A 24,593-nucleotide genomic window follows, 5' to 3' on the forward strand; every position below is an offset into this window, starting at 1 on the left:
GGCGACAGAGTGAGACTCTAACTCAAAAACAAAAACAAAAACAAAAAAATCAGCCAGGCAAGGCGGCGTGTGCCTGCAGTCCCTGCTACTTAGGAGGCCAAGGCAGGAGGATCACTTGAGCCCAGTTCGAGTGAGCTATGATTGCACCATTGCATTCCAGCCGAGGCCACAGAGCAAGATCCTGTTTTAAAAAAAAAGGCAGGGAGGCCAGCGCAGTGGCTTAGCCTGTAATCCCAGCACTTTGGGAGGCTGAGGTGAGAGGACTGCCTGAGCCCAGGGGTTCGAGACCAGCCCGGGCAACTTGGTGAGACTTTGTCTCTACAATAAAAATCACAAAAACTAGCCAGGCGTGGTGGCGTGCGTCTGTAGTTCCAGCTGCTCAGAAGGCTGAGGCGGAAGGATTGCCCAAGCCCAGCAGGTTTAGGCTGCGGTGGCCGTGAAAGAGGCACTGCGCTCCAGCCTGTGTGACAAAGAGTGAGACTCCAACTCAAAAAAAAAGGTAGGGCTTGAAAAGACATTTCACACATGGCCAGCAAGTATGTGAAAAGACACCTGACATCAGGGAATCGCGAATCAACACAAGGAGAGACCACTTCACATTCACTGGGATGCCTCGAATCAGTCAGAAAGAGTAAGGGCTGGTGAGCACGTGGAGAAATCAGAACCTTCAAACTCTGCCAGCAAGAATGTAAAATAGTGCATCCATTTGGTAAATTAGCCTGGCAGCTCCCCCAAAATGATTCAACACCAAGTTGCCACATGACCTAGCAAGTCCACTCCTCCTAGATCTACACCCAAGCGAAATGAAAGTGTGTTTCCACACACAATGCTTTATAGCAGCACTACTGACAGCAGTCAAAAGGTACAAACAACCCAAACGTCTCCTAATGGGTAAACAAATAAACAAATAAGGGTCTGGTGGGACAAGCGGAGTCCCACTGAGCACTAAAAGGAATGAGGTGCCAAGATACGCTACAGTGTGGACAAAATCAAAAAACTTGCCGAGTGAAAGGAAGGTCTTCACAAAGGAGCTCTCGCTGCGTCCAGTGAAAAGGTGTGAAACTGACTGCAGGGAGGACTGCTCATACCACCGTGTCCTAAAAATCTCTGAACTGCACACTTTAAGTGGATGAACTCTGTGACATGGGAGTTGAAATCACAGTAAGACTTCAGAAAATACAAAGCACACGTGATGGCATGTGGTTAGGCCACGCCTTTCTTCCCAGCCCCCCGTGGGCAGACTGTGAGAACAGCTACATGGCCTGGCTGCACACTGACTCTGTAATCCAGCCGCGACTGCTGATGCCGAGCAGAAGGCACGCGGGGTGTCTCGGGCCCTACCCCTCCACACAACCGAAGTAACCAGAAGCAATGAGCAACACACAGTGGTGTTCATCAAGCAATTCCAAAGCAATCCTTATTTTGTTACAGAAGCCAAGCGGAAGCGCTAATCCATCTTCTCATCTGAATTCATGGCAAGCGGGTGGAAACTTCCACATCCTGGGTCTGTGCAAGGCTGAAAGCGCATCAGGTATCCAGGGCGAAAACCATCTGCGAGACGGGGCGGGCGGCCCGTCCACAGAGCGAGAGCCACCCTCCCGCGCCGGCTGCCGACGAGTACTCACTGGAATCCGGCATGATGCGCAGGTCGCCTTCTTTGTAGTCGTCCAAGAGCTGGTACATGTACAGGACAGGGTCTTTCTCGTAAGTGATGTAAAACCACGTGTTCATGACAGGTGCGCGTGCTAAGACCATCCCCCTCCACTCATCTTTAGAGCCATCCTCTGTCTCGAACATGTGCTCCACCGCCTTGCCAATCATCGTGTCCGCCAAGTGTGCATCGCTGATCCGAGACGTGGCTGAAGACCAACAAAAAAAGGGCGAGAGTGTCTCACTAAACATTGACTGAGGAGCCTACCGAAACTGCGTCCATGTGTCATGCTAGCAGGCATCAGGACCCAGGAGGACTCTGCAGGGTACACAACCAAGTGCAGACCGCTGGGCCCAGCCCAGAGCTGGACTCAGAAGCACCCACCCAAGCCAGCCAACCGGGGATACCTGCTTCCCTTTTTATTTTTCTGGGCTCATTTGCTCTTGACCCTGTACCCGAATCAGAACTTGCTACTGTTCTCACAAAGCACAGAGTGCTTTTCGCTGTTTATTTCACAGTTTTTAAATTGTAAGGTCATTTCAGACTTACACAACACTTGCAAAAATAGCTGAAGTCCCATCTATGATTCCCCTAACTCCTCTTCACATAACCACAGAAGCGTTCAGAACTTAGAAATCCACACATGTAAGGAACAGGTGGGCTTCTCTACGGAAAGAAAGGGCTCTCAGCCCTCAGGTTCTGTCTGTCCTCCTCCTGCTTCCTGGGTCTTCCCCCCTGCTCCTCCCTCTCCCCTCCCCCAAGTCTCCCTCCCCTGCTCTTTCTCCTCTTTCTGGGTCTCTCCACCCTGCTCCTCTTCCTCCCTTGGCCGGGAATGTTCCTCCCTCACACCTTCAGGGACCTGGCTCCTGCTGAGCTGGTTTCTCCTTGGGGGCTCTCTGTGACCAACCAGATCAAAGAAGCTCCACCAATCCTGGTCTCTCACCCCAGGTTTTGTTGCCTGGCAACATCACTATTACCAAAATCACCGTGTTTCCTGTGTTTTGTTTCTTCCTGCTCATCCCTGTGAACAGAGGCCTTCCCTCATTGATAGCTAGATAACAGCAGTCTTGGCATCTGTCATGTGACTTAATCAGGTGGCCCATGTGACTGAGCTCGGGTTTTCCTAACGATAGTCCTAACGATAGTCCTTTGCGCCATAGCCAGCTTCATCTCTTTAATACCAGAAAAACTAGGAAGGATCCTACTAATTTTAAGATTTCTCCAGTCCTTAACTATAGACTACCAGCTTTAAAAAACAATTAGCAACTATCACAGAAACAAAAACAGACTCATAAGAACATTTATCCTAACCCTACCACAAGGGTCTGGCAGCAGCAGGACACGCCCAGGGAAGACCACATAACATCAGCAACAGTACGTGATCTCAAAACAGGTGAAGCGGGGACCAAAGGGGGCCCAAATGTTGCCTGCACGATGACCACTTATCTGCCTAATCCTGAATTGTACCCAACATCTCTAAAATACAATGAAATAAAAACAATTAGCATTTCTATTTTTCACATTCATCAGACTTCTGTTTCTGTCCAATGTAATCAAAAGGAACAAAGATTTTCTGGACAAATGTACTGCTATCCAACTTCACCACATATGGTGGTTTTCTTTGCTTAAGTTTGCAGCACCAATCAAATCACACAGAATGTTCCTCTGTGCACTAAAAAGCCCTCACTAGTTTCTTTACACCAGCAGATCCCAGACTGTCAGATCTGAGGACTCTCTCTATATTCTTAAAAATAAAAAATTTTTATTATTAGAAAATAGAGTTTATTTAGAAAGTAAATTGGATGCATTCTTAAAAATTACTAAGGACCTCAAAGTGCATGTTTATATGAACTGCACCTGTCAACAGTTACCACCACAGAAAATAATAAATCTAAAAGCATTTGTTTAAATAACACCTACATTATTAAAATAACCATTTCCTAACAAAAATTTAGTTAGAAGGGTGTCAAAACTTTACATTTCTGCAAATCTCTTCATGTCTAGCTTTTGGTTTTTTTGTTTTGTTTTGGTTTGGTTTTTTTTTTTTGAGCCGGAGTCTCACTCTGTCGCCCAACTGGAGAGTGTAGGGCACACTCACAGCCACCGCAGCCTCAACCTGCTAACCTCAGGAGATCCTTCCGCCTCAGCCTTCCAAGTAGCCAGAACTACAGGCGTGCGCTACCACACCCAGTTTATTTTCTGATTTATTGTAGAGATGAGAGCTCACCAAGTTGCCCAGGCTGGTCTCGAACCCCTGGACTCAAGCAATCCTCTCATCTCCTACTCCCAAAGTGCTAGTATGGCAGGCATGAGCTACTGCACCTGGTCAGAGTGTTTTTCACATGTTCGTTGGATCTAGTTGGTTTACTGTGTTGTTCAAGTACTCTTTCCTTATTTATGTTCTTTCTGGTTCTTTTTTTTTTGAGATGGAGTCTCACTCTGTCATCTAGCCAGAGTGCAGTGGCACACTCGTGGCCACCACAGCCTCGACCTGGTGGGCTCAGGTGATCTTTCCGCCTCAGCCTTCCAAGTAGCTGGAACTACAGGTGTGTGCCACCATCCTGGCTAATTTTTTGATTTGTTGCAGAGACGAGGTCTCACCAAGTTGCCCAGGCTGGTCTTAGACCCCTAGGTTCAGGCAATCCTCTCGCCTCCACTTCTCAAAGTGCTGGGATGACAGGTATGAGCCACTGTGCTGGCCAATGTCTAGCTTTTTAAAAGAACAGCTGGATTCTTACATTCACTTCTGCACTCAATCTGTTCTTTGGGTGGATGGATAAAATCCAGCTTCACAAAGATATGCTATCGAAAAAGAGCGGCACACTTACTGCCAGGAAATGCTGGCTACTCGTCTATGAAACTACAAGACTCAGTCAGTGCTATAAAGGTTAGTTGCAATGCAGAATCTGAAATAGTTAATATAATTGTACTGTTATAACTCATCTGTCTTAAGAATATATAAAGAAGCCGGGTGTGGTAGCTCACACCTGTCATCCCAGCACTTTGGGAGGCCGACGCAAGACTGTCTGCGTCCAGAGATCCAAGACCAGCCTGGGCAACTTGATGAGACCTCGTCTCTATCAAGAATCAAAAAATTAGCCGGGTGTGGTGGTGCACACCTGTAGTTCTAGCTACTTGGAAGGCTGAGGATGAAGGTTCACCTGAGCCCAGCAGGTCTAGGCAATGGTGGCTGTGAGCCTGCCACTGCGTTCCAATCTGGGCGGCAGAATATATAGAGTCAATAACAACAACAAGAAAAAATCAAATAACCTGATCAAGAAACGGTCCAAGGACTTGAACACACATTTTGTCCAACGGTGATATACAGGTGCCATCAGTCACATGAAAAGATGTCCAGCATCACTCATCGTCAGAGAAACACAAATCAAAACCACAATGAGGTCTCACAGGAACAGGTACTGCTGAGAAGATGGAGAGCTGGAACTCTCATGCACTGAGCAGCTCTGTTTAAAATTCAGAATTGTCACAGGATCCAGCAGTCCCAACTCTGGCTATAGTCCCAAAGGACTGAAAGCAGGATCTCAGAGAGTTACACCCGCATTCACAGCAGTACCGTTCACAACCTGACACTCCACCAAGAGGGGGAACCAACTCAAATGTCCATGGTAAACGGAGAAACAAGGTATACACAAGTAACAGAGTATTATTTTCAGTCTTTTTTTAAAAATAGAGGCAGGGTCTTGCTATATTGCACAGATTGGTCTCAAACACCTGGGCTCAAGCAATCCTCCCACATCAGCCTCCCAAAGTCCTGGGGTGACGGGGGTGGGCTCCGCACCCAGACTATTTTCAGCCTCAAAAAGGAAAGAAATCCCACCACATGTCGCAGCATGCCTGGACCTCAAGGACGTGGTGCGGAGTGGCTTAGGCCAGTCACAACCTGGTAGCTACAGGGAGCCCCAGACAGAGACACATGGTGGCTGCCAGGGCTGGGGAGAGGGAGGAAAGAGGCAGTGCTGCTTAACAGGCCAAATTTCTGATCTGCAAGACGGAAAGTTCTAGAGAGCTGTTTCCCAACCCACACTGAGTGTACTGAGCACTGCTGAACTGGACACTTGAAAGTGGCTAGGAGAGTGCACTGCAGAGTATACGGTTTGTTTCCGTGTTTCTGCCCTGCGCTCTGCGCTGACCTTTCCCCAGGGCATACTTTGATGGCATCACACGCTGCGCACGGAGAAGACACCGTGGCTGCTGTTGGGCAGTGGGGGACTCCGCCATGCAACTACCTGCCCAAGAATGACAGTGAAGACAAGTGGATTGGCCCGACAGCCTGAGAAGACTCCCGACCCCACAGGCCTCTGCGACGACGCTCTGCTCCACCTGTGCTTCAGCCCCACCTTGGGCTTAAGAATAGCATGCGTCATCATACCCATGGTGTAACCTCTACCGGAAAAAACCAGGGAAGAACACTTTCCTCCTGCACAGAGCACAAAGGAACAGGAGCAAGCTTTTGCCTAAAGTGGCATAGCGAATGCAGAAGCTCAAGGCAACCATCTAGGAACTGAAAGAGGCTCATGCCATGTTGCTGGTCCACAGGAGCCTCCAGATTTCTTTGCCGAACTCGCATCTGTGTTTACAACAGCAACCCATGTCTACTGCTAGAAACTGAGATAACCTGCACTACAAATGACATTGTGTAATCTTTAATCCCATCACCAGAGACACTTATACATTCTCTGTCCTATGGTGGCAAATGGACTGACAGTCACAGACCAGGGAGCAAAAATCAGGACGTTTCACGTGAGTTAGGAGTCTTGCCCTAGAAGGGCGTGAATATTAAAATTCTGAGTCAGAAAAAGAATGCATGACAATTGCTTACCCCAAATCATTGCTGTGAATATTTAGTTAATATGTTTTACACCTCATAAGTAAGACTCAATATGTTAAAGTTTCTTAAATGTGTCAAGAAGAAAAACACATGTGAGAACAGAAGAAACTGTTAAAAATGTCAAAGACTCAATGCTACCTTTAGGAGTAATAATAGGGATTCAATTTTTAAAAAAGATTTCCCTGAAAACTAAACTATGTTTATACAGTACGAGCAAAGATTTAGCATTTGATCTCCAAAGAGAAGATTAGTAAAATAATGTGCTGCCATGGCAGAGTCAATTGCCCGGATGCTTTCATGACCCAAAAACGCAACTGACAGTCTGAAGAAAGAGAAAGGGAGGGGCTGGAATTTCTTTCCTTGACAATCTGATCTCCACATTTTTACCCAAGTCTAGATCTGCTGAAGTTTTGGTTTTTAATGGTAGTGACATTTAAACACAATTCTAAAAGCATCAATCAACATTTTAAGCAACCACAGCATCACTGCAAAGAGAAAACATTTCGAAAACAAGTAATTTGAACATAACATTCCTTTTCACTCTACTTAAAAATCAGTAATTATTCTTAACTTAGGTCTATGCCTCAAGGAACCTCTGTAAGGCAAAACTGGCACTGTGTGACAGAATAAAAGAGACATTCATTTCCACAAACAAATTCTCAGGAACCTGTGATAAAGATCAGGTTACAGTTGCTTAAATTTTGGCTCAAAGTACAGATAATTATCATTATACAGAAACACTTCATATAAAGATTCCAAAATAAAAACACATAAGACCCCCTTCGCTACTGTACCTGATAAAGTCAATACGTGCACAAGATGTTTAAGCTAATGATGCACAGTCTTACCCACAGGTTATCCAGATAATGATGAAGAAAAAGGTCAGAAACAATCGTATTAGAAACTATTCACCTATAAGCGTCCTGGGGGAACACTGCACAATCTTCACAGCCCTCACACAACTTCTTGAGCTGTGGTTTCAGAACGTCTGTTTTGGATCACTTTCGTGGTGCTAGGTGGCTGATTTAATCAAACACTTATCAGGAAGGGTGCTTTTTCCCACAAAAAAACATTGATAACATAAAGCAACAATCAGAAAGCATCCATTTCAGCATCATTTTTAAAGCACATAATGCACAAATAGTAAAAAGAACTTACCGACTCTATCAGGGAGGACTTCGAGCGCAGAAACTCTTTCATCTTTATTCAGTTCTAGTCCATAAACACAGTCAAATCCATCGTATTTTATAAGATACAAGGAAGGGTTTACAGGCACCTGGTCCAGAACGGTTCCTTTCCACTGGGTGACAGGGCCAGTCCCCTCCTTCCACCCATGCTGAATCCTGCAGCCTACGATGTTCCGCCGGGGCTGGGACACAGGCTTGCTTGGCCCCACGCTGCTCCGATGTTTTCTGTATTCATACACACACACACACACACACGTAAGGCATTATCTCAAAAGTGCGCAGCCCAGACCAACACAACCACTGGCTAGCATGCTCTCGTCACCAGTGGTCCCGAGGGACAGGCACACGAAAGTGCGCCACGCTCCCCCGCCTCTCCCCCGAACCAGGGACGAGTGTGCAACAAGGCACGTTAGCAACGGGAACTCATTCGGCACCCAGACCATGTACAGGCAGAAAAACCACCAGTCCGTAGCAACTTGAGTCCCACCAGGAAAGCCCCAGCTTTTCAGCTGACCTTCATTTAATTCAGGCAACTCACAATTATTCAAAATCAAAGAAAGAGAAGGGCTGACCCATGAAATAGATTACACCAATAATTACACATGCACATGACTTTACATGATTCTGTCTCAAGGCAAAAAACATAAAACTATTCAATTTTACCCAAGTAACTCTACCCTACCGGCTTAAACAGTAAAAATAAACTAGGTATTTAACCTTTTCTTAAACTGGAGTCCCAACCAGTTTATATCAATGCATTACATAATCGTTTCTTCTCTAGGAAACATACAACCCTAAACCCTGAAGTTTATGACAGGTAACATACTAGTAATAGGAACTGGAGAGCACCCAACTGCTTCTGGCTTTGACATCAGGAAAGACCTTAGTTTCACCTTGAAATGCAATGCCAAGGGCAGCCTGGCCTGGACACGAGCTAAAGGCCAAGCCCACCCAACAGCAGCCAACTCGAGCTAAGGGGAAGGTCAAGAGCGGCAGAGAATCCCTCCGGCAGTCGTGGGGTAGGAGGCTCTCATGGGTACACCAGGAGTCACAGTGATCAGCGCCTGACACACAACACCCAGTAAGTTCTGTGAGAAAACCATTTATTGTAGGCTGCAATATTTGAAACCACAATTGCACATACTCTCAATAGGAACAATGGATTTAGCCAAGTGAGGGGGGTGACTCGCAAACACAAAAGGGACAGGGGCACCAGTGCCGATGAGCAGCACTCACCCTGGAAGACGAACTCCACTGGGCGAAAACCCCGTCTAACCGAGCAGGCTGGGAAGAAGGTTCACCAGTCAAGGGCAGGACTGCGAGGCCCAGAAGCCCCTGGTGCTTTGCAAACACCCCATGAGCCTTCCTTCCCGGAAGCACAGGACAGACGCTGGGCAGGGCAGGACACAGGGCAGGAGAGAGGTGAGGGAACACCCAGTGGTGGCAGGTGACATCAGGAAACAGAGTGGCCCAGGGCTGGTCCCCAGCCAGAGGCGCCTCCTCCAAGAACCGTTCTGTGACCTTCAGCTCTAAAAGCGCGCACTCTCTCCAGTGGATTCCATTTCCTCACCTTCTTTCAGTAAGAGAACGCTCACCACTAACTTCTGCTGGCCTTTTCCCAGCACTGGTTTTGTTCTTCTTCTTGCCTTCTGTCTTCAGGTCCTCACTGTCCCTCATCTGCATACCTAGAACGACGGAGGCTTCTTTGCTTCCAATTCATCTTCCAGCAATGATTCTGAACTTTCCAAACAGCAAACCTACACTTTGTTTTTTCCACTAAAATCTACAATTAATTAAAACTTAGTTTTTCCCTCCTCATTCAAAGCAGGTCTAAAACCAAGCAAACAGAAGTCCTTAGTAGAGGAAGAAAAAATTAAAACCATACCTGGCTACTTCTATTGCTGAAATTTAGGCTTTTGTTCCACATTGTTATTTTTCATCTTGCTTCTACCTTAACAATAACATTGTATTATAGAAATAAGCAAGGAGGGACTTTTGTTGCTTTCTGCTTATGTTTTTACATTTTCTTCTTGTGTACACTGTCTTTCTAGATAGACCCTCTGGTCATTCTTTTAGAAATGCAAGCTTTCCAGACTCATGTAACTCTCAAAATACCATTTTGCCCTCATCCCTGAATTGCCTATATGTATAAGTCAAAATGAGGGCGGGGGGAAATCTTTCCATTTTCTTCTATTATCTAGTGTAACAGATTTCAGATAGCAATCTGATCCTTGTTCCTCGGAAAGGTACTTGCCTTTCTCTCCAAGTTGTTTCAGAATTCTCCTTGTTCTCAGAATCTGACATGTTGCCAGGATCCGTGGCACACCTTGTTAATTAATCCCCCCCAAAGGTGGTCGACTTCGACCAGCCCAGCTCTCCATGGACTCTCCTCCTTCATACCCTTTCATTTCTGGGTCAACCCTCCCTCGCACGAGTCTCCTCCTGAGGACACCCTCAGCTCCGCAGATCGTGAACGAGGTCAGCACTACTTTCAGCCAACCAAGTATCTTACAGAATATTTTTAATTTCTAGGAAGCAGGTATTTATCGTCCTCTCTTGAGTGGTTTTTCTTTGCAATGGTTTCTGCTGAGAATAATTCTCAATTTTTCCAGATTCTTCTATGATGGGTCTTCAGGGATGGGTCTGCTGCAAGGGTTTTCTTCACATATATGCTGGACCCTGGCTTTCTTTTCTGCTCTTACTGGTGACTTTCTCTCACACTTAGTGTTCCTACAAGGCCTGATAATTCCTGGTGTTCACACTTGACATTTAAAGAGACAGTGTGTGTCTTCTGCCCAAGTCTGAGCCGCTGGCCTGAGAAACAAATGCAGGTTCTCGTGCAAGACGCCATGACCCAGGCAGGGCATGGCAACCAGGAGTTAACAGGTGACTTCACGTTCAGGGAGGTAAGCCAAGCATCTTCACGCCAAGGTCACTGTGTCCAAACACCTGCCTCACTCCTTAGCAATTGGAACTCTGCTGAGCTGCTCACTGTCCAGTCCTGCTACCTCTGATCCTGGCAGGATTCTAGTTCGATTCCGAATATTCACTTTCTGGACATCACTTTCAGCACGACGGTTTCCTAAGCTTGGTTTTGATACAAATTAGTTCCTCTATGTTTTAGATCATCTAGAAATGTATATTGTTCTGTACCGCCATTAGGATGACCTTTTTACATTAAGAGACACAATAAGACCGGGCACAGTGGTTCAAGCCTTTAACTGCCTGAGCCCAGGGGTTTGAGACCAGCCTGGGCAACTTGGTGAGACTTCATCTCTACAATAAATCAAGAAAAATTAGCTGACTGTGATGGTGCATACCTGTAGTTCCAGCTACCTGGAAGGTTGAGGCGGAAGGATCACCTGAGCCCAGGAGATCAAGGCTGTGGTGACCGTGAGCATGCCACTGCACTCCAGCCTGGGCAACAGAGTAAGACTCCAACTCAAAAAAATAAAAAAGGATAACAACAACTTCACATTTGGATGATTTATTCTATTACAAATTATGGTGGAGGTACTATCTTCCATCTGCTTATGAAGCAGACGCAAGCTTTCTAGTGAACAATTTGACAACATATGCTCTTAGTCCTACCATTTCGAGTTTCCACTGTCCCACTGGGTTCACATCTAAGAATTTATCAAAAGAAAATAATGAATGTGCACAGAGATAAAGCCAACAGGGGAAATGAAAAATAAAAAACGTTCAACAGATCTCATTAATCAAATAACTGACAGTGTAACTCTACAACGAAATAACCACACAGCTATTAAAACCATGATGAAGTTTTTTTTTTTTTTTTTAAAGAAACAAGAGTCAGTCAGGGTCGCACTACATTTCCCAGGTTGGCCTTGAACTCCTGGGCGCAAGCGATCCTCCCACCTAAGCCTTCTAAGTAGCTGAGGCTGCAAGAACAACCATCAAACACATGAAAAAGAATTTGAAGATACTTTAAAACCCACAAACACAAAAAGTATGATCACATGAAAAATTTTTATGCACAATTATCCATACAGATACTTAGGAAAGTGTTTTTAAAATATACATTAAATTATTAACTACCGTAATCTCTGGATGATGGTATTACAAATAACTAAGTTTTCTTCTGTGTTTACCTGTGTTTGTAAAATTTCTTAAGCATTTCACTTTTGTAGCCAGATTAAACACAATTTTTAATTTAATTACAGTTAATACAATGTATATACTAATTCTACAAATAACTAATAATGAATTAATATATCTTAATGATATCAATTCCTACATTTCTTTCAGTTGCCTTTTTTTGGTCAATGCAATTCTTTTAAAACATCATTTTAAGAACTAAACCTATTCAATTTATTTATGAACAACTTAATTTGAATGAAAAGGCAAAGGGAACAAAACTGCTTTTCCAATGATACTGAAGGTAAAAATGAGTAATTAGAGTAAGATGTCACTTTTCAAAACCAAGAGTCTAGCTTCCCAGTTATGGGGTCCTCGATGCACAAGCTGCTTAGCAGCCAGACCTTACAAGAAAGAATGCTTAGAAAGCCAAAATCATGGTCAACATCAAGAGCATGGAGGCGAGCAGGTTGTCACTGACAAATTTATTTCAGTTCTTCCAAACAGCATCTACTTAAAGACAGGCTTAGAACTTTGAAGACACTAAGAATACCTGACGTCTGGGCAAGATGGTGAGAACTGTGAAAGCTGGGTGAGGAATGTGTATATTTACAATTTTCCACAGCAAAAATTTAATTATATATTAAACAAGCTTTTAAGAGAAATTGTGAGGCTGGGTGTGGTAGCTCACACCTATAGTTCCAACACTTTGGGAGGGTAGAGGTGGGAGGAGAGCTTAAGCCCAAGAGTTTGAGACCCGCCTGAGCGAGACCCTGTCTCTACAAAAAATAATACTAGCCAGGGGTGGTGGTGCATTCCTGTAGTCCCAGTCACTAGGGAGGCTGAGGCAGAAGGATCGCTTGAGCCCAGGAGGTCGGGGCTTCAGTGAGCAATGATCAAGCCACTGCACTCCAGACTAGGCAACAAAGTAAAACCTTGACTCAAAAAAAAGCCAGGTCTGGTGCACATGCCTATAGTCCCAGCTACACAGGAGGCTGAGGCGGGAGGATCCCCTGAATTCAGGAGTCCAAGGCTGCAGTGAGCTGTGATCACACTACCGCAGTCCAGCCTGGGTAACAGAATGAGACCATCTCTTCAAAGCAAAAAAAGGCTGGGCGCGATGGCTCAAGCCTGTGATCCCAGCATTTTGGGAGGCCGAAATGAGGGGACTGCCTGAGCCCATGGGTTCAAGAATAGCCTGGGCAACGTGGTGAGACCTCATCTCTACAATAAATAAATAAAAAATTAGCTGGGCATGCTAGCACATGCCTGTAGTTCTAGCTACTTGAAAGACAGAGGCGGAAGAATTGCCTAAGCCCAGCAGGGCAACAATGAGGTGGCCCAGAGAGTGCTACTGCACTCCAGCCTGGGTGACAGAGTAAAACTCCAATTCAAAAAAGCAAATACAAAAACAAAACTTTAATAAAAGTAAAAGCATGTTTATTTGAGTTAAAATAGTATATGTAAAAGCAAGCTACTAGAAACACGTCAACAGACTGGAGAGAAAAGAAAAACAAACACCTTCTAGTCTGGAGCATTCAGTCTAAAAGCATCCCAAGCAGAGATATGTGATAAACAACTCTAATTTGAAATGAGGGTTCTCTGAATGTAGTGATTTTAAGTTAAGTACTCTCTGGATACATGTAGTTGTGAAGCCCTTCAATCGCCTCTGTTTTCTTGGGAAAGAGTCTGAAATATTAACTTATCATTACCAGTTAGCAATACCCCTCCAAGGAGCAAACCTATAAAACAACTGCCAGGGCACCTCCTGCTGCCGGGACATCCTGAATCAGAGTCAATGATTAATGAACCAACAACGCAGGAGAAGACAGAAGCGAAATACCCTCTATGATCTCTTTCCTCATTTCTTACTCCAAAAACTCTTCTTGCAACAAATGGTTCAAGAACAAAACAAAGGGGTTAGGAGGGACTTCCCATCATTCAGGGTGCACTGGTGTCTTATGGCTAAAATGCTTCTCTTGTCATTTGGATTTGAGTTCACATCACGGCAAGCGCCTCCACGGCTGCAATTCCGTGTCCTCGCATCCACCCACTATTTAGCTTGGTTCCCTGGACTGAGACACCATTTTCAGTAACGGTCCAGGCCAGAGCTCCTCCTGCACCCAGTCACCTGCAGAGCTTGTGACGAGACACTCCAGACTAGTCGCCAAAGCCTCTGGAGACAGCAGCCTGCAGGGGACCAATGACGTCCAACAGGCTCCCACATGATGCACGGACCACACCCTGGGAAGCGCTGACTGGAAACAAGCACTAATGGCCATGTGTTCATGTCCCCAGAAAGGCAAGTCAATCGCAGGAGACATTTATGTACTCAGCTCAATGCTTCAAGTACGTTCTCAGAGTGTCATTCTAATTACTTTGTCATCAAGAAAAGAAATCCTGTGTTGAAAAGCCTTTCATCTTTTTACCAAGCCTCACTTAGTGGCTCAAGTAAACCACCATTCCCAATTAGCATTTCAATATCTTACTTTGGTAGCCAACACTGAAGACATCGTCCATGTGAAATTAAATTTCCCACTACCCCAATTCCACTGGGAACCAGCAAATGCCTGTCCACATACCATGTACTTTCCTTCCAGTCTAGAGGAATCCCCTTACTCTGGGTTCCAGCAGATCTTTGAAGAAAACGTGATTAAATCAAAAGTAAGGCTTTCTGTGGCTTGAAAATCAGCAAGAAGAGTTAAACTGCTTTGCTGATAACTGTTTTTCAGTTGTATTAAAGTCGTGTCCTTAATACTTTCACTCCCCAGCTTCAAGTGACAACAGAAGAGCAAGATAAACCACAAAGCTTTCCTTCCAAGTCCCTCTTCACTACTTCACCTACACCGTGCACGTGGAAAACCCCAGAGATGTGCTCCAGCCTGGGTGACAGTGAGACTCCTACCTAAAAAAACAGAAAATAAAAAAAGCCAGCCACTTAATGTTGCCAGACATCTCGAGCCTCCCTAACCCTTCAGGGACAGGTGCCCCTGCTCCAGCGCAGTTCCGATGAGGCACTCCCATCCAGAAGTAACACAGAGCGTGGCAGGAGGGAGGGTGTATCGTGGAGTCCAGCACCCTGCCCTGGGCCTGGACTCCTCGCGACAAGTGGAGGCAGCAAAGGGGGAGGCAGGTTTTGAATACTTGGTTTCCATAAAAGCTTAATTTGTAGAAAGGAACCCACGCTGAAAGGCCGGCTGCCTCACTGTCCTGGTCCAATACCCTGATTTCAGGCAAGAGTCAGCCAGCCCCAGATGCGTGAAGGAAGCTGCTAGGCCTTTCCGCCCTCAAGCCAGCGGCCAAGAGGTGGCCTCCCCCCAGTTCCCGCAACTCCCTCCCCAGGGAAGGCTCGCTAGCCACTATTTGCGAGCCACTATTTGCGAGGGTGGGAACTCTGGCTTCAGCTTTTCTTTTCCCTGTACCACCACCCCCAGGGTGAAGGGAAAACAAGAAACGGAACGGATGACTGTTCCATTCACTTCAGCCCTCCCTTTCGCCATCTAACAATGTGTTCAAGCCCTCCAGTCTTTGAGACAAGGATGCCTGGTGGAGCACTCAGTCAAGCTCCCCAAAACGTCGACACACAGCATGAGCTACCCTTTCAGTTGGCATGCGGTCACCCATGCTTTAGGCATGTTTAATAGGCAGACGTTCACTTCTTAAACTCTAGAAAGCCAAGCGCCCATGAGTTGAGGACAGTGCTCTTAGGATGAGACACATGGATCTTCCTCGAACAAAACACACTGACAGGTTCAAGGGCTAAAGCCTAAGAGTCTCTAAAATCCTAAGTACTGAGCTTTTAACCACAGAGGATTATTTAGATATGTGTAAAAGTAATTACAATGTACATTAACATTTTTAAAGCCTTTAACCCAATTGGCAAAATTTACTTTGAAAAACTGTTTTTGTCTTGCATACTTCAACGTTTAACTTTCCTTCTGTTACCACCATTATTTTTTCCCTCAGAGAAGAGGTCTCACCTTGTCTCCCAGGCTGCAGAGCAGTGGCATGATCATGGCTCACTGCAGGCTCCAACTCCCGGCCTCCAGTGATCCTCTCGCCTTAGCCTCCCACGTAGCTGGGACTACAAGTACATGCCACTATGCCCAGTCTGTATTTAGGTTTTATCATTACCTAACGTTTATGGCTCACATTTCTGTTTCTACTGCTATGTTTTATTTACATGGCTTACTACTTACAATAATGATATGATAACGCATGGAGACGTTCCTATAAACTACAGATCACTGGGTACAGCAAAGCCACAGTGGTGATGACACAAGAAGCACTCTATTAAACCTCGGGGAGTGAGAACACACCTTACCCCAACATTTTCACTTCCGGATGGTTTCTTAAACTGAATACTCCACTTGTTTACACTGTGCATCATGCAGTCATGTGAATGAGACTCGCCTGGGTCCATCAATAACCCTTAATGAGGGGTGAGGCCCTGCCCTCTGCCGCTACTAGTGTGGTGACTAAGGGCATGAGCTTTCAGGATGAAGAATTTGCAAACAGATGTTATAAAGAGTGTCTCATGGGCCAGGCTCGGTGGCTCAAACCTGTCACCCCAGCACTTTGGGAGGCCAAGGCAAGAGGACTGCCTGAGCCCCCAGGGTTCAAGAACAGCCTGGGCAACTTAGCAAGACCTCATCTCTACCATATCTCAAAAACAATTAGCCAAGGGTGGCTGTGCACGCCTGTAGTTCCAGCTACTTGGAAGGCCGAGGCGGAAGGATCACCTGACCCCAGCAGGTCGACGCTGGGGTGGCCATGAGAGTGCCACTGCTCTCTAACCTGGGCGACAGAGTGAGACTCCAACTCAAAAAAAAAGAGTGTCTCATGAAACCTAGTACATATAATAAAGTAAAAGCAGACAGTGTAGCTTAAGACAGTATCTCAATTTTCTTTTTTGGCCCGAACTACGTCACACACAAAAAAGGCTTTGAGAAAAAAAGGGGCTTCTGGCCCCTTACAGAATTTAGAACTGAGAGCATGTGCCACCCTAAATACATGGCCATGTAATCATCTTCTCACATGAACACGCGTTCCCTTCACACGCTCTTCTCCATCATCCCAAAGTGTCACACAGCAGTCCACAGAGGAGCCCTCCTAGGACAAGGCACAGCCTCTGTCAAGGGAGTTCTTCACACCGCCAGGAGAGGGGGCTGCACCCCAGAGTCCCTCCAAGGGGAGTGGAGGCAGAGGCTCGCCACAGCAGATCCTTCCTTCCACAGGCCCGCACCCACTCAGCTGGAGGTAAACTCGGAAGCCAAAGGCTTCTGGAGACTGAAAGGAGACCTGGTACACTTCAGCCGGGCCAAGGAGAGAGGTCTGGACTAGAAGACAATGCCAAGCCCTTCCTCTCGTTCGCAGGGGCGGAGCCACACCCGGCAATCACACATGCTAGACAACACAAGGTCACAATGTGCTGTCTGAAAAGAGGTTCCAGAACTGCTTACTTGTGAGACGTCCTCTTCTTCATCATGTTTGCAGACACTCCAGCATGGCCTGCAAGACACGAGTAGATGGTCAATGAACACTGGATTAAATACTTCAGAACACAGGAAGAACTTAGCTTCTAAAAAATGCCATACAGGGCATGAAAAGAAAATAAATCATTAACAGCAAACATGAGAGAAAGTCATGTTCTTACTTAAGCTTTTTAGAGACAGGGTCTTGCTCTGTTGCCCGGGTTGGAGTGCAGTGACGTAATCATAGCTTACGGCAGTCTCAAACTTCTGGCCTCAAGCGATCCTCCCGTCTCAGCCTCCTGAGTAGCTGGTACTGCACCACCAAGTCTGCTGGTTTTTAAAAATTTTTTGTAGAGATGGGTCTAGTCTCAAGGCCAGGCTCAAGTGATCCTCCCACCTAGATCTCCTAAGTTGCCCGCTGACAGGCATGAGCCGCCACACCAGGCCCGTTAACTTTTAAAAAGAAAATACACAGAAGGAATTCTGGGAAGACGGAAATGGCAGAAGCGACAGTTCCCCCCCCCCCCAAGTCAGCCCTAAGACACAGAACCAGTGCTTTGGTAACATGATGACCAGGGTTTCATGCTCACGAGTGAGACACAAGATGCGAGGCGCGCCTTCCTCACACACCGTTACGACATCTGAGGTGAAGAGGACCCACCTAACCATGGCCACGTGGACAAGAACTGCGACACAAAACGTGTGGTAATCCCAGACGTAGAGTGCCAGAGGGCAAAGAAGCATCTCCTTATCATACACAGCCGGAAAACAGGACGTGATACATGAGCCAGGTACCTGGTTCTGAACCCAGGGAGGAAGGCAGCGTGTCCACAGGGCCCGGGGGCAGAAAGACACACTTGGGGCCTTGCACGGACTCCGACTTCACTCCTGGAGCCGCTTCTGGGCGACAGTGTGTTAAGAGTGAACCGGGAAGAACACTGCTTTTGTCGGCTATGGGTCTGGATCTAGGGAGCATGGACGCCTATGGGCAAACTACCCGACGAGGGCGCCACGAGTCTGCACGCAGGAGGTGGGCTAAGTCTTGGGCTCAACACAAATCCACACTTCCACAATTCTGAGAAGTCCCAGAGGGACAGAGCTGTTCCAATTCCAGCAGCCACCTCCCAACACTCCAGGCCACCAAGACAAGACCGACGGACTGCACAGTATTTCACATGTCCAGCACCCCAGCAAAAGCGACTAGGCACAAAGTATCAGACAGCAGCCCATAATCAAGTGGGCTATGACCAAAATCACATGGCAGGGCAGGACATTAAGAGATCTTTCATACATATGTTCACATATTTAAAGGAAAATGCAAACGCTTAAAATAAAAAACTGGAAAACATTTTAAAACACCAAATGAAACCAGTGAAAAATACGTGATCTGAAACAAAATATTCGCTGGTCGTGATTAATAAAAGAATAGACCTGCAGATTAAAAAGATCTGTACACTCGACACAAGCAACACAGAAAAAGTGGGTGAAAACAATGAGCATGGCCGCAGTGACCTGTGAGACACATCAGCCAGCTTTACAGACAGGAAGCTGGATTCCAAGACAGAGGAGAGAGGACTGAGGGGTAAAGCCCACAGCAGAAACATGTCCAACGAACATGATACAAAGCAACAGCCACAGAGCCAACTAGGTTAACAGAGCCCCACTAAGAGAAAAAATGAAGGAAGCCACACCAAGGCCCCTCCTAATCCAATTTCTAAAACCAGCAACAGAAACTATCTAAAAAACAGCTAAAGAGGACAAGACACATTAAATATAAGGAAAGAAAAGTAAAACTGGCTCCAGAACTATTGTCAGAAACCGTGCACACCAGGAGACAGTGGATTAAATCTTCAAGGTGCCACAGAAGAAGCCAGTCAGCTACCCACAGACCAGAACATGACGTCCAGCAAAGCCACCTTCCAGCCAGCCTGCATGCAATGGAAATAGTCCAACGTTACAATTAAGAGGACATACATGAAAAAGAGCGCCAACTATTGTCAGACAAATTAACTTCAGGACAAACAATACTACCATAAACCAGATACTACCATAAACCAAAGGACAACTGAAAATAAAAAGTGCACTAGTCAGGAAGCAATAACCTTAACTACATATGAATCCAATTCCTGAAATGTATGAAGCCAAAACTGGCAAAATCAAAGACAAACACATATCCATAACTGTACTTAATTATGCAAGTCTTCCCTCTCAGCAATCGATACAAGAAGTGGAAAGAAAATCAGGAAGAATACACAAGTCCCGAATATCATGACCAGACAAGCAGTCTCGGTTGACAGTCATAGAACTCTTAACCAATATTGTCAAGATACACAACTTTTTCCAAGTTCAGGTGGAAATATTTACCTAGACACATCATATTGTGGAGTCACAAATACAAGACTTAGCATGCTATAAAACAATTTGAATTCATGCAAAGTATATTCTCTAACATTCACATTAGAATTAAACTAAAATTTTACTATAACACTGGTTATCAAGACAAAAAAATGAACTAGAGATAAATAACAAAAAGCTACCTGGAAAGTTCTCAGTATTTGAAAGTTAAACAAGGTGGGGTACAGTGGCTCACACCTAAAACCCCAGCACTTTGGGAGGCTAAAGTGAGAGGACTGCCTGAGTCCCCGGGTTCAGGACTAGCCTGGCAACTTGCAAGACCTCTTCTCCACAATAAATCAAAAAACTAGCCTGGTGTGGTGGCGCGTGCCTGTAGTTCCAGCTACTTAGAAGGCTGAGGTGGAAGGATCGCCTGAGCCCAGCAGATCCAGGCTGTGGTGGCCATGAGCGTGCCCCTGCACGCAAGCCTGGGTGACAGAGTAACGTTCCAACACGAAAAAAAGAAAGAAAATTAAACAAGTCTTCTGAAACCCCATGGTTCAAAGATAAAATCACAGTACAAATTTCAAATATTCTGAACAGAATACAAAAAAAAGCAAAGTATCAAAACGTACAAATGTAGCAAAAGCAGCATTCCCTGTGTTCACCAGAAATCCAAGTCCAGGTGAAGGAAGCATAAAGAAGAGAGAGCCCCCGCCGCCTTGAGGATGAGGGTGGCTGCAGGAGATGCCTGGCTTACCGCAAAGTCTCTCCTTGGCCTCAGAGTAAGTCCAGCATTTTTAAAACACCAATCTCTGTATCCATCTGACACTTAGAACTTTAAAAGCAAACCAAAGACAACACGAGGCCAGCAGGACCCGATGAAAAAGCACTGTTCTGGTTCAGAGGCAGAGGCAGCGAGGCCGAGGCCGAGGCCTGTACAAGAGCTCTGCCCCTTCACCTAGCACCACAGCTGCAAGAGGCGGGCAGGGCTTGGCGACAGCACAGGGAAGAATCCAGCGCACGGCAGCCCCAGACACAGGCTCCTGGCAACTCTACCAGAGGCATCACCGGGACATCTCTGGTGACAGATGTCAAGAAATGACAAAGGAGACGAAAAGTGAAAAATCCATTCACGGTCTATGGAACCGTACCAGGTCTCCACAAGCCCCTCCTTTCTAACCCTCAACACATACAACCCTGGCCGGTGTCCTGAGTGCTGGGGGCTGGGAAAGGATGCCTCAAAGGCTAAACTTCACAGCCGTCCCCGCAGAAGTCAGTCATTTATATCAAACAATCTTGAACCTCAAACAGGAACAATCAGCAGCCACACGGCAAGACTGAGAAGGACAAGAGCCAGCAAAACCACTGTCCCAGAACTAAAATGAGTATAAAGAATTGGCATCCTCAAGGAAACTGAAGATTCCATAACAACAAATGAGAACATGAGGCTATGAAAAAGAAAAACATGCTGGGCACAGTGACTCACGCCTGTCATCCCAAAACTTTGGGAGACCGAGATAGGAGGACTGCCTGAGCCTAGGAATTCAAGACCAGCTTGGGCAACATAGCAAGATTTTATCTATACAAAACTTAAAAAAAAAAAAATAGCTGGGCATGGCGGCACACCTGTAGTCCTAGGTATTCAGGAGGCTGAGGCAGAAGAATCACCTGAGCCCAGGAGGACAAGGCTGTAGTGAGCCATGATCATGCCACAACATTCCAGCCTGGGCAACAGCATGAGACCTTGAGAGGCAGACACACACACACACACACACACACACACACACACACACACACTGGGCAACAGCATGAGACCTTGAGAGGCAGACAAACACACACACGCATGCATGCAAAAACAGCTCTTGAATAAAGAGAACTTGCAATTTCTGGCCTGGTATTTAAAAAGCTTGGAAGTTACCCATCGGTCCCACAAAGTAAGAAGTTGGACAAACTAAAATACCGCCTCTTCTGAGACTGGTGAGATGGGTCAGAGAACTAGAGGTCACAAGGCAAATTAACTGTCACAAGGTCCAAAGATTGCAGAGACAGGTAGACAGAGACCCAGCTTACAGGATCAGAAACCTCCACAGGCACCAGTGCAAAAGTGAACTGTAATGGACACTGCTGGAAGGTCAGTAGGGACAAGTCTGACAGTTAAAAACTCAAGGGGGAGGGGGCAGAGGAGAAGGCCGTCACACTGCCTGAGGTCTGCCCCCCAGGATATGGGGAACCTGGCCAAGTCGTGCTGTCCCAGAGGGGTGGGGCGACGAGTCGCACAGCTGAAGGTCACAGCCCAGGGACATCAGCTCACCAGACGACTGACACCCGAGCCTAGGACCATAGAACACTTCCGCTCCCAGTCGCTTCCCAACACATTGCCAAAGACCTAGTGACAGCAGCTCCTTTCCCCAAAAATCATGTGAGCCTTCCAATAAGAGAATCCTAAGCATACTAAAATGTAAAAGATGGCTGGGCACAGAGGCTCACACCTGTCATCCCAGCACCTACTGGAAGATGGAGGTGAGAGGATTGTCTGAGTCCAGGGATTTGAGACCAGCCTGAGCAACATGGAGAGACTTCATCTCTACAATAAATCAAGAAGAACTAGCCTGGCATGGTGACGCATCTGTACTTCCAGCTACTTGGAAGGCTGAGGCAGAAGAATCACCTGAACCCAGCAAGTCGAGGCTATCTGGCCATGAGCATGTCTGTGCACTCCAGCCTGGGTGACAGAGTGAGACTCTGACTCCAAAAAAAGAAAAACTAAGCCGGGCTCGGTGGCTCAGCCTGTAATCCCACGCCCTTGGGAGGCTGAGGTGAGTGGATTGCCTGAGCCCGCGGGTTCAAGACCCGCCTGGGCAACTTGGTGAGACCTCATCTCTACAATAAATAAAAAAATTAACCGGGAGTGGTAGCGCACGCCTGTAGTTCCAGCTACTCGGAAGGCTGAGGCGGAAGGATCGCCGGAGCCCAGCAGGTCGAGGCTGCGGTGGCCGGGAGTGGCCACTGCACTCCAGCCTGGGCGACAGAGTGAGACTCCAACTCAAAAAAAAAGAAAAAATAAAAACAAAAACAAAAAGGTAACAGAGCAAGGTCAGGTACCTTGGGAGGCCGAGGTGGGAGGACTGCTTGAGCCCAAGAGTTTGAGACCAGCCTGCGCAACACAGCAAGACGTCATCTCTACAGAAGAAACAAAAAATGAGCCAGGCACGGTGGCACACGCCTGTAGTCCCAGCACTCCAGGGGCTGAGGTGGAAGTGACTGATCAGCTGAGGTCAAGTCTGTGAGCATCGTGATCATGATGGTGCCACTGCACCCCAGCCAGGGCAACAGAGTGAGATCCTGACTCAAAAACAAAAGACTCAGATATGGCAGGGATGTTGGAATTACCAGGCAGGAAGTTTTTTTTCTGATTGTGTATTTTATGTTTTTGAGCTGAAGTCTCACTCTGTCACCCAGACTGGAGTGCAGTGGCACGCTCCCAGCAGCCTCAACCTGCTGGGCTCTGGCGATCCTTTCGCCTCAGCCTTCCAAGTAGCTGGAACCACAGGTGTATGCTACCACGCCCGGCTAATTTCTTTGACTTATTGCAGAGATGAGGTCTCGCCAAGTTGCCCAGGTGGGTCTCGAACCCGCGGGCTCAGGCAATCCGCTCGCCTCAGCCTCCCGAACTGCTGGGATTATAGGCTGAGCAACCGAGCCTGGCCACCAGGCCAGGAATTTAACTGTAATTAATATGCTAAGGTCTCTAACAAATAAACAGCATGAAAGGACAAACAGTATTAAAAAAGAGAGACCATAAAGAGAGAGGTGAAAATTCTAAGAACCAAAAACGGTAACGGACAAAAACACTGTAACAGAAATGAAGACTCTCTTTCCTAGGCTCATCAGTCGACTGGACAGACTAACCAAAGAACCTCTGAGTTTAAGGACATGTCAAAAGAAGCTTCCAAAACTGGGGGAAAAAAGCTAAAAACCCCAGAACATCCAAGAACTGTGGGACAAGCACCACGTACACAAGATATAACTTACACGCTCTGGAAGGAAGCACAAGAAGACAGGAAAGAGCAAAAGCAAGATGTGAAACAATGACTGAGAATCTCCCAGAAATTAACGTCAGACATCAAGCCGCAAACCCAGAAAGCTCAGAGAACACCAAGAAGAAGAGATGCCAGAAAAAAACTACTCCAAGGCACATTGCATTCAAGCTGCAGAAAATCAAAGAAAAAAAGTCTTACAAGAAACCCGAGGGAAAAAAGCCATCTTACCCCAGAGAAGCAAGGAATTCCATTCCATCAGTTTTCTCCTTGGAAGCCACGCAAGCAAGAACAGCATGAGATACAACATTTGAAGTGCTGGGAGAGACTGGGCTCAGTGGTTCAGTCTGTCGTCAGCACTTTGGGAGGCCGAGGCAGGTGGATTACCTGAGCCCATGGGTTCGAGACCAGACTGGGCAACTTGGCAAGACCTCGTTTTTACAATAAATCAAAAATTAGCCAGGAGTGGCAGCGTGCACCTGTAGTTCCGGCTACTTGGAAGGCTGAGGTGGAAGGATCCCCAGAGCCCAGCGGCTCAACGCTGCTGTGAGTGTCCACTGCACTCCAACCAGGCGACAGAGTGAGACTCCAACTCAAAAACATAACAAAATAAAACACATAAAGTGCTGGGAGATCGTCTCAGACAAATAAAACTTGGCAAAAGGCCTTGCCAGCAGACATGCCTTGCAGGAAATGCCAGACACCAAGGAAATCCGTAAGTGCAAGCCGCGCATTCAAAAGGGGGCAGCCTCTGTATGCAGCCGGTGTGCTTCAAATCATCTCTGGATCACTGATAATGCCAATGTGATGCAAAAGCTACCTGCACTGTGTCGCAAGTAACTGCAACAGTGCACATGTCCTTCTGCTGGATATTATCCATCTGTGACTGGGTGAACCCAAGGATGTGAAACCCAAAGGTATGCAGGGCTGCCTGTTCTGGCATCCTAAAGTGCTTGTACT

At 46.5% G+C, this 24,593-nt stretch overlaps 1 protein-coding gene across 2 annotated transcripts in view; it reads right to left on the reverse strand.

The window, feature by feature from the left end:
• Positions 1–24,593, reverse strand: part of SPIN1 (spindlin 1) — a 50,438-nt gene that overhangs the window by 5,201 nt on the left and 20,644 nt on the right. The window contains exons 1-4 of one of the 2 annotated variants that reach the window (XM_008055450.2): positions 17,442–17,462; positions 17,248–17,296; positions 7,659–7,912; positions 1,626–1,859 (exon numbers count right to left, since the gene is read on the reverse strand). In XM_008055450.2, coding sequence (XP_008053641.1) covers positions 1,626–1,859; positions 7,659–7,912; positions 17,248–17,273 — 514 coding nt within the window. In that variant the 5' untranslated portion in view covers positions 17,274–17,296; positions 17,442–17,462. Of the gene's footprint in view, positions 1–1,625; positions 1,860–7,658; positions 7,913–17,247; positions 17,297–17,441; positions 17,463–24,593 lie in introns of those variants that run through there. The other variant, XM_008055449.2, reaches the window with a different exon arrangement.

Source organism: Carlito syrichta, unplaced genomic scaffold, assembly GCF_000164805.1.
Source record: "Carlito syrichta isolate Samal-C Ts95f unplaced genomic scaffold, Tarsius_syrichta-2.0.1 Scaffold301855, whole genome shotgun sequence".
Lineage (NCBI taxonomy): Eukaryota > Metazoa > Chordata > Mammalia > Primates > Tarsiidae > Carlito > Carlito syrichta.